Source organism: Procambarus clarkii, unplaced genomic scaffold, assembly GCF_040958095.1.
Source record: "Procambarus clarkii isolate CNS0578487 unplaced genomic scaffold, FALCON_Pclarkii_2.0 HiC_scaffold_109, whole genome shotgun sequence".
Classification (NCBI taxonomy): Eukaryota; Metazoa; Arthropoda; class Malacostraca; order Decapoda; family Cambaridae; genus Procambarus; species Procambarus clarkii.
The window spans coordinates 3,585,870-3,596,333 of record NW_027189142.1 but is presented as its reverse complement, the minus strand read 5'-3'; the positions used below and the strand labels follow the sequence as shown (position 1 = coordinate 3,596,333).

The 10,464-nt window shown below is 36.7% G+C and overlaps 1 protein-coding gene across 1 annotated transcript; it reads right to left on the bottom strand.

Moving 5' to 3' along the window:
* Window positions 1-2,145: 2,145 nt before the first annotated feature.
* On the bottom strand, window positions 2,146-2,962 carry LOC138360337 (variable charge X-linked protein 3B-like). The gene is made up of 2 exons (XM_069320253.1): window positions 2,885-2,962; window positions 2,146-2,622 (listed from the first exon to the last, which is right to left on the bottom strand). The coding sequence occupies exons 1-2, from the start codon at window positions 2,960-2,962 to the stop codon at window positions 2,146-2,148; spliced, it is 555 nt and encodes a 184-aa protein (XP_069176354.1).
* Between the last annotated feature and the right edge of the window lie 7,502 nt (window positions 2,963-10,464).

Here is a 10,464-nt window from a genome sequence, read left to right as displayed (position 1 = left end):
AGCTTAATATAGCACCCCCAATACCATGAGACTCTATCTTTTTAATCAGTCTTTCATGTGGCACTGTATTAAAAGCTTTGCTAAAGTCAAGGTATACAACATCGCAATCCTTACCACTATCAACTGCCTCAACAATGCTAGAATAAAAAGATAACAAATTTGTTAAACATGAACGGCCATTTATAAAACCATGTTGCGACTCAATTATTAATTTATGTTTTTCAAGATGAAGACGAATTTTATTTGCTATTATAGATTCGAGTAACTTTCCCACAATAGACGTTAGGCTAATTGGTCGATAGTTAGACGCAAGTGATCTATCTCCTTTCTTAAAAACTGGCACCACACCAGCAACCTTCCAAAACTCCGGCACTCTGCCCACTCTGCAGCACTCTGTTTCGGTAAGTGCAATAATATCTAGTTTTTTCTGTGCAGACAAGAGCATTTAATTCGTTAATTTTATTTCTTAGACTTCTACTGTTAGTGTAATATACCCTAAGTGAATTGTTATTTTGAGGTCTTCTCTTTCTCTGATCATTTTGACAATTCCTTTCTCCCACAAACACATACTTTTATTACCTCCTTCCTCCAAATCAATTCCCATACCTCTATCTACTAACAGTTTAAACCCAAACAAACACCTCTAACCACTTCTTTCAACGAGTTTGCAACAGCAACAACCCCAGCCCTCGATAGATTCACCCCATCACGAGCATACATTTCATTTCTTCCATAGAAGTGTTCCCAGTTGTTTATGAAAGATATTGCATTTGATTTGCAATATCTTTCCAGCCGGCGATTGACACCAAGTGCCCTCGACATCCATTCATTTCCCACTCCCTTTCTTGGAAGAATGCCACATATGATCGGGATTCCTCCCCTGCTCCTAACTAATTCAATGGCTGTCCTAAATCTCTGAATTAGTTCCTCACTCCTTACTCGTCCAACATCATTACCCCCTGCACTAATACAAATAAAGGGTTTGTTTCCATTTCCCGTCATAATATCATTCATGTTTCCAACAATATCACCAATTCCAGCTCCCGGATAGCAAACCCTTAATCTGTTCCCCCTGTCTCTGGCACAAAACGTTCTGTCTAAATACCTCACCTGGGAATCTCCCACAACCAAAATTCGCTTCGGTACCTCCTTAACTTTCTGAGCAGCCTGAGGGGCCTGCGCTCCGCCGCTCTTTGCTGATTTTCGTTCCGAGTGAACTGCAGGCGCACCACAGCACTCGTCCTCCAACACGGCAAAAGAATTTGCTGTCCTAAGATACGATCTAGATGGTGTTGAGATTGCTAAAGAGATCTGGGAGTTATGATTAGTAAAAATTTAAAACCAAAGGATCATTGCATGAATGTTCGTAACAAGACAAATATGACACTGGGTTTTATAAGAACAATAGAACATAAGATTCAAGGTAACTGCAGAAGGCCTTTTGGCCCATACGAGGCAGATCATATTTATAACCACCCATATACATGTCCAACCCATGCTTAAAACAATCAAGGGACCCCACCTCCACCTTATTCTTATGTTACGCTCGTAATCCACCGCGTAACGCGAAAATTGGTTCCACAACTCAACAGGTCTGTTACCGAACCAGTATTTCCTAAATCGAAACTTGTCCAATTGTTTCCTGTTCTATTTTGCGTTGATACTGAATACCAAATTAATAACCCATGCCACCCGTAATTCTTCGCCTTTTTAGAGGATGTAATTCAATATTTATTTTAAAATTTGTATTCAATTTCATTAAAGGTTAATTATATTTGATAAAAATTAAAATATTAATTATATTTGATAAAAATATGATTATCTGGATAAAATAACTTAATTTTTTTTCAAATTGTAAGAGGATAATACAGATACCTTATTAAATAGGTATAATATAATTACATTCTAATAATAATTCTAATATATGTGGCATAATATAATTCTCGAGATGCCATTCACATCATTAAAATTGTAACAGGACTACAACATGAGTTGGTACATAATAGGAATTTGAAATCATTCTTGCCTTCGTGTACAAATATTTCTCTAGAGATGTAAATATAATTGTCAGTTTCCAGTTTCTAACAATGCTGTTAGTCGTTAGTTAATGCTGAATGAATGTCGATAGTTCCTTCATCGTATGAATCACTGAGACTCCTCTACAACGACACTCTGCAGAGTTAAGTCCTCTACAACGACACTCTGTAGAGTCAACTCCTCCACAACGACACTCTGTAAAGTCAACTCCTCCACAACGACACTCTGTAGAGTCAACTCCTCCACAACTACACTCTGTTGAGTAAAGTTCTCGGCTACGACCCTCTGTTGAGTAAAGTCCTTGGCTACTACACTCTGTGGGGTAAAGTCCTTGGCTACGACCCTCTGTAGGGTAAAGTCCTTGGCTACTACACTCTGTGGGGTAAAGTCCTTGGCTTCGACACTCTGAAGGGTTAAGTCCTTGGCTACTACACTCTGTAGGGTAAAGTCCTTGGCTTCGACACTCTGAAGGGTAAAGTCCTTGGCTACGACACTCTGTAGGGTAAAGTCCTTGGCTACGACACTCTGTGGGGTAAAGTCCTTGGCTACGACATTCTCTGGGGTAAAGTCCTCGGCTACGACACTCTGTAGAGTAAAGTCCTCGGGTACGATACTGTAGAGTAAAGTCCTCGGCTACGACTCTAGAGATATCAGCAGTGGCTATGCCTGGGATTTCCTTGCGGCCACTTGAGAGGTGTCTCCTATAGGGATGGTAAAATGGTCGAGGAAACTGCCTTTCCTGCCTCACAAGGCAATGCGACTCCTCCTCCGTCCAGGATGACAGCAGTTGTATTTTCACTCTTTACTTCCATGTTTGCTTCAGACAAGATCTCGTATGATTAGTTACTGCGACTGTCTTCTCAATACTGAGCACCAGCGATCCACATGCCGGTTTTATCAGTGTTATATACACCTCTCCTGACATGGCCTTCCATCCCTGTTCGCCGTTTAACAACGGTTCCTATTACAATTTAGAGCGTAACATAAGAATTAAGGAAACTACAAAAGACAAAAGAAAAATATAATCGTTCAATTGTACACCTCAATCTTGTCATCCCTAATGCTTTGTCTTTCTAGAGAATGTAAATCAGGCTTTGTCAACCTCGGATCAGGGTTTATCTTTTCATTCTAGCATAGTTGAGGCAGTTGATAGTGGTAAGGATTGTTATGTTGTGTACCTTAACTTTAGCAAAGCTTTTGATACAGTGCCACATGAAAGACTGATTAAAAAGATAGAGTCTCATGGTATTGGGGGTGCTATATTAAGCTGGATTAGGGCATGGCTATACCAAACATAAGAACATAAGAACATAAGAACAAAGGTAACTGCAGAAGGCCTATTGGCCCATACGAGGCAGCTCCTATTCTATAACCACCCAATCCCACTCATATACTTGTCCAACCCGTGCTTGAAACAATCGAGGGACCCCACCTCCACAATGTTACGCGGCAATTGGTTCCACAAATCAACAACCCTGTTACTGAACCAGTATTTACCCAAGTCTTAGTCAAGTCAAAGGAAACAGAGAGTTAGTATAAATGGAATCAAGTCAGAGTGGGAAAATGTTGTAAGTGGAGTGCCTCAAGGCTCTGTCCTGGGACATCTATTGTTTATAATATATATAAATGATTTAGATTCAGGTTTGAGTAGCAACATTTGCAAATTTGCCGATGATACGAAAATCGGTAGGGAAATTAATTCGGAGGAGGACTCACTATCACTTCAAGTTGATCTAGATAGGGTTTTGAAATGGTCAAAGGATTGGCAGATGCAGTTTAATGCTGATAAATGTAAAGTTCTGAGGTTAGGTAATGATGATAGAGTTACAAGATACAAGCTAGATGGTGTTGAGATTACGAAGTCGGATTGCGAAAGGGGTCTGGGAGTTATGATTAGTAAGAATTTAAAACAAAAAGGATCAATGCATAAATGTTCGTAATAAGGCAAATCGGACACTTGGATTTATTAATCGCAGCATTAGTAACAAGACACCTGGTGTGGTTCTCAAGCTATATCTTGCTCTAGTTAGGCCCCATTTAGATTATGCAGTTCAGTTTTGGTCGCCATATTATAGAATGGATATAAATTCACTTGAACGTGTCCAGCGTAGAATGACTAAGTTAATTCCCCAAATTAGAAATCTTTCACATGAAGAAAGATTAACAAAGCTTAAGTTGCATTCACTGGAAAGGCGAAGAGTTAGGGGTGACATGATAGAGGTTTACCTATCTATACCCACCCAATCCCACTCATATACTTGTCCAACCCGCGCTTGAAACATTCGAGGGACCCCACCTCCACCACGTTACGCGGCAATTGGTTCCACAAATCTACAACCCTGTTACTGAACCAGTATTTACCCAAGTCTTTCCTAAATCTAAACTTATCCAATTTATACCCATTGTTTCGTGTTCTGTCCTGTGTTGATACTTTTAATACCCTATTAATATCCCCCTTGTTATGTCCATTCACCCACTTGTAAACCTCTATCATGTCGCCCCTAACTCTTCGCCTTTCCAGTGAATGCAACTTAAGCTTTGTTAATCTTTCTTCATATGAAAGATTTCTAATTTGGGGAATTAACTTAGTCATCCTACGCTGGACACGTTCAAGTGAATTTATATCCATTCTATAATATGGCGACCAAAACTGAACTGCATAATCTAAATGGGGCCTAACTAGAGCAAGATATAGCTGAAGAACCACACCAGGTGTCTTGTTACTAACGCTGCGATTAATAAATCCAAGTGTCCGATTTGCCTTATTACGAACATTTATGCATTGATCCTTTTGTTTTAAATTCTTACTAATCATAACTCCCAGATCCCTTTCGCAATCCGACTTCGCAATCACAACACCATCTAGCTCGTATCTTGTAACTCTATCATCCTTACCTAACCTCAGAACTTTACATTTATCAGCATTAAACTGCATCTGCCAATCCTTTGACCATTTCAAAACCCTATCTAGATCAACTTGAAGTGATAGTGAGTCCTCCTCCGAATTAATTTCCCTACCGATTTTCGTATCATCGGCAAATTTGCAAATGTTGCTACTCAAACCTGAATCTAAATCATTTATATATATTATAAACAACAGAGGTCCCAGGACAGAGCCTTGAGGCACTCCACTTACAACATATTTCCACTCTGACTTGATTCCATTTATACTAACTCTCTGTTTCCTTTGGTATAGCCATGCCCTAATCCAGCTTAATATAGCACCCCCAATACCATGAGACTCTATCTTTTTAATCAGTCTTTCATGTGGCACTGTATCAAAAGCTTTGCTAAAGTCAAGGTATACAACATCGCAATCCTTACCACTATCAACTGCCTCAACAATGCTAGAATAAAAAGATAACAAATTTGTTAAACATGAACGGCCATTTATAAAACCATGTTGCGACTCAATTATTAATTTATGTTTTTCAAGATGAAGACGAATTTTATTTGCTATTATGGATTCGAGTAACTTTCCCACAATAGACGTTAGGCTAATTGGTCGATAGTTAGACGCAAGTGATCTATCTCCTTTCTTAAAAACTGGTATCACATTAGCAACTTTCCAAAACTCTGGCACTCTGCCTGACTCTATTGATTTATTAAATATGGTTGACAGTGGGTCACAAAGCTCCTCTTTGCATTCTTTAAGCACCCTGGCAAACACTTCATCCGGCCCTGGGGATTTGTTTGGTTTGAGTTTTACTATTTGTTTAAGAACATCCTCCCTGGTAACTGTTAAACTCGTCAACCTGCCCTTGTCCCCACCCACATAGACTTGTTCGGCTGAAGGCATATTGTTAAGTTCCTCTTTAGTAAATACAGATACAAAATATTTATTAAAAATACTACTCATCTCTTCATCACTATCTGTTATTTGACCTGTCTCAGTTTTTAATGGACCTATCCTTTCCCTAGTCTTAGTACGATATAACTGAAAAAACCCTTTAGGATTTGTCTTTGCTTGCCCTGCTATGCGAACTTCATAGTTTCTTTTTGCTTTCCTTATCTCTTTTTTAACATTTCTAACCAGTTGTACGAATTCCTGTTCTAAAGTGACCTCCCCATTTTTAATCCTTTTGTACCAAGCTCTCTTTTTACCTATAAGGTTCTTCAAATTCTTTGTTATCCACTTTGGGTCATTTGTATTCGATCTATTCAATTTGTATGGTATACTACGTTCCTGTGCTTTGTTTAGAATATTCTTAAATAAGTTATATATTGAATCCACATCGAAATCCTCATTTAAGTCACCTATCGCTGGGTTCATGTCTCGCTCCAAGACCGGCCCACACCCCATACCCAAGACTTTCCAATCAATTTGACCCAAAAAATTTCTTAGGCTATTAAAATCAGCTTTTCGAAAATCTGGCACTTTAACAGAATTTTCTCCTACTGGTCTATTCCATTCTATGCTAAATCTGATTTCTTTGTGATCACTGCTCCCTAGCTCACTCCCTATTTCGATGTCATTAATTTGCGTTTCCCTGTTAGTTAACACTAAATCTAAAATATTATTTTCCCGTGTTGGTTCCTTAATGTGTTGCGTAAGAAAGCAATCGTCAATTAATTCTAGAAAATCTTCTGCTTCACTATTCCCTGTTTTGTTCAACCAGTTTATTCCGCTAAAATTAAAGTCACCCATGACATAAATACTGTTAGATCTAGATGCTCTAGATATTTCATCCCATAGGTGCTTTGCTTCCATTCTGTCTAAATTTGGTGGCCTATATATTACTCCTATTATAATATTATTTGCTTTTTCGTTTAATTCTATCCAAATAGTTTCTGTGTGTGGCTCTGTTTTGATTCCCTCTTTGAGACTACATTTCAAATTGTCCCTAACATATATGGCTACTCCCCCTCCTCGTCTAATATATCTATCTGAGTGAAATAGTTTAAATCCATATATTTGATATTCAGCTAATAGTTCTCTATTTTCTACATTCATCCACGTTTCGGTAAGTGCAATAATATCTATTTTTTCTGTGCAGACAAGAGCATTTAATTCGTTAATTTTATTTCTTAGACTTGCGTCTAACTATCGACCAATTAGCCAAACGTCTATTGTGGGAAAGTTCCTCGAATCTATAATAGCAAATAAAATTCGTCTTCATCTTGAAAAACATAAATTAATAATTGAGTCGCAATATGGTTTTATAAATGGCCGTTCAAGTTTAACAAATTTGTTATCTTTTTATTCTAGCATAGTTGAGGCAGTTGATAGTGGTAAGGATTGTGATGTTGTGTACCATGACTTTAGCAAAGCTTTTGATACAGTGGCACATGAAAGACTGATTAAAAAGATAGAGTCTCTTGGTATTGGGGGGCCTATATTAAGCTGGATTAGGGCATGGCTATACCAAAGGAAACAGAGAGTTAGTATAAATGGAATCAAGTCAGAGTGGGAAAATGTTGTAAGTGGCGTGCCTCAAGGCTCTGTCCTGGGACATCTATTGTTTATAATACATATAAATGATTTAGATTCAGGTTTGAGTAGCAACATTTGCAAATTTGCCGATGATACGAAAATCGGTAGGGAAATTAATTCGGAGGAGGACTCACTATCACTTCAAGTTGATCTAGATAGGGTTTTGAAATGGTCAAAGGATTGGCAGATGCAGTTTAATGCTGATAAATGTAAAGTTCTGAGGTTAGGTAATGATGATAGAGTTACAAGATACGAGCTAGATGGTGTTGAGATTGCGAAGACGGATTGCGAAAGGGATCTGGGAGTTATGATTAGTAAGAATTGAAAACAAAAGGATCAATGCATAAATGTTCGTAATAAGGCAAATCGGACACTTGGATTTATTAATCGCAGCGTTAGTAACAAGACACCTGGTGTGGTTCTTCAGCTATATCTTGCTCTAGTTAGGCCCCATTTAGATTATGCAGTTCAGTTTTGGTCGCCATATTATAGAATGGATATAAATTCACTTGAACGTGTCCAGCGTAGGATGACTAAATTAATTCCCCAAATTAGAAATCTTTCAAATGAAGAAAGATTAACAAAGCTTAAGTTGCATTCACTGGAAAGGCGAAGAGTTAGGGATGACATGATAGAGGTTTACAAGTGGGTGAATGGACATAACAAAGGGGATATTAATAGGGTATTAAAAGTATCAACACAAGACAGAACACGAAACAATGGGTATAAATTAGATAAGTTTAGATTTAGGAAAGACTTGGGCAAATACTGGTTCGGTAACAGGGTTGTTGATTTGTGGAACCAATTGCCGCGTAACATTGTGGAGGTGGGGTCCCTCGATTGTTTCAAGCATGGGTTGGACATGTATATGAGTGGGATTGGGTGGTTATAAATAGGAGCTGCCTCGTATGGGCCAATAGGCCTTCTGCAGTTACCTTTGTTCTTATGTTCTTATTAAATTTCATTAAAGGTTAATTATATTTGATAAAAATTAAAATATTAATTATATTTGATAAAAATTAAAATATTAATTATATTTGATAAAAATTAAAATATTAATTATATTTGATAAAAATTAAAATATTAATTATATTTGATAAAAATTAAAATATTAATTATATTTGATAAAAATTAAAATATTAATTATATTTGATAAAAATTAAAATATTAATTATATTTGATAAAAATTAAAATATTAATTATATTTGATAAAAATTAAAATATTAATTATATTTGATAAAAATATGATTATCTGGATAAAATAACTTAATGTTTTTTCACATTGTAAGAGGATAATACAGTTACCTTATTAAATAGGTATAATATAATTCCATTCTAATAATAATTCTAATATATGTGGCATAATATAATTCCACAGATACCATTCACATCATTAAAATTGTAACTGAATTGTAACTATTAGCTGAATATCAAATATATGGATTTAAACTATTTCACACAGATAGATATATTAGACGAGGAGGTGGAGTAGCCATATATGTTAGGGACAATTTGAAATGTAGTCTCAAAGAGGGAATCAAAACAGAGCCACACACAGAAACTATTTGGATTGAATTAAACGAAAAAGCTAATAATATTATAATAGGAGTAATATATAGGCCACCAAATTTAGACAGAATGGAAGCAAAGCATCTATGGGATGAAATATCTAGAGCATCTAGATCTAACAGTATTTATGTCATGGGTGACTTTAATTTTAGCGGAATAAACTGGTTGAACAAAACAGGGAATAGTGAAGCAGAAGATTTTCTAGAATTAATTGACGATTGCTTTCTTACGCAACACATTAAGGAACCAACACGGGAAAATAATATTTTAGATTTAGTGTTAACTAACAGGGAAACGCAAATTAATGACATCGAAATAGGGAGTGAGCTAGGGAGCAGTGATCACAAAGAAATCAGATTTAGCATAGAATGGAATAGACCAGTAGGAGAAAATTCTGTTAAAGTGCCAGATTTTCGAAAAGCTGATTTTAATAGCCTAAGAAATTTTTTGGGTCAAATTGATTGGAATGGCTTGGGTATGGGGTGTGGGCCGGTCTTGGAGCGAGACATGAACCCAGCGATAGGTGACTTAAATGGGGATTTCGATGTGGATTCAATATATAACTTATTTAAGAATATTCTAAACAAAGCACAGGAACGTAGTATACCATACAAATTGAATAGATCGTATACTAATGACCCAAAGTGGATAACAAAGAATTTGAAGAACCTTATAGGTAAAAAGAGAGCTTGGTACAAAAGGATTAAAAATGGGGAGGTCACTTTAGAACAGGAATTCGTACAACTGGTTAGAAATGTTAAAAAAGAGATAAGGAAAGCAAAAAGAAACTATGAAGTTCGCATAGCAGGGCAAGCAAAGACAAATCCTAAAGGGTTTTTTCAGTTATATCGTACTAAGACTAGGGAAAGGATAGGTCCATTAAAAACTGAGACAGGTCAAATAACAGAGAGTGATGAAGAGATGAGTAGTATTTTTAATAAATATTTTGTATCTGTATTTACTAAAGAGGAACTTAACAATATGCCTTCAGCCGAACAAGTCTATGTGGGTGGGGACGAGGACAGGTTGACGAGTTTAGCAGTTACCAGGGAGGATGTTCTTAAACAAATAGTAAAACTCAAACCAAACAAATCCCCAGGGCCGGATGAAGTGTTTGCTAGGGTGCTTAAAGAATGCAAAGAGGAGCTTTGTGACCCACTGTCAACCATATTTAATAAATCAATAGAGTCAGGCAGAGTGCCAGAGTTTTGGAAAGTTGCTAATGTGATACCAGTTTTTAAGAAAGGAGATAGATCACTTGCGTCTAACTATCGACCAATTAGCCTAACGTCTATTGTGGGAAAGTTACTCGAATCTATAATAGCAAATAAAATTCGTCTTCATCTTGAAAAACATAAATTAATAATTGAGTCGCAACATGGTTTTATAAATGGCCGTTCATGTTTAACAAATTTGTTATCTTT

What these genes read in the sequence shown, in the direction of transcription:
- LOC138360337 (XM_069320253.1), bottom strand. Translation starts at nt 2,962, where the DNA reads ATGTCAGGAGAGGTGTATATAACACTGATAAAACCGGCATGTGGATCG. An exon ending in GTATTGAGAAGACAGTCGCA is followed by an intron (nt 2,623 to 2,884) that starts GTAACTAATCAT and finishes TTTACTCTACAG; the next exon opens with AGTGTCGTAGCCGAGGACTT.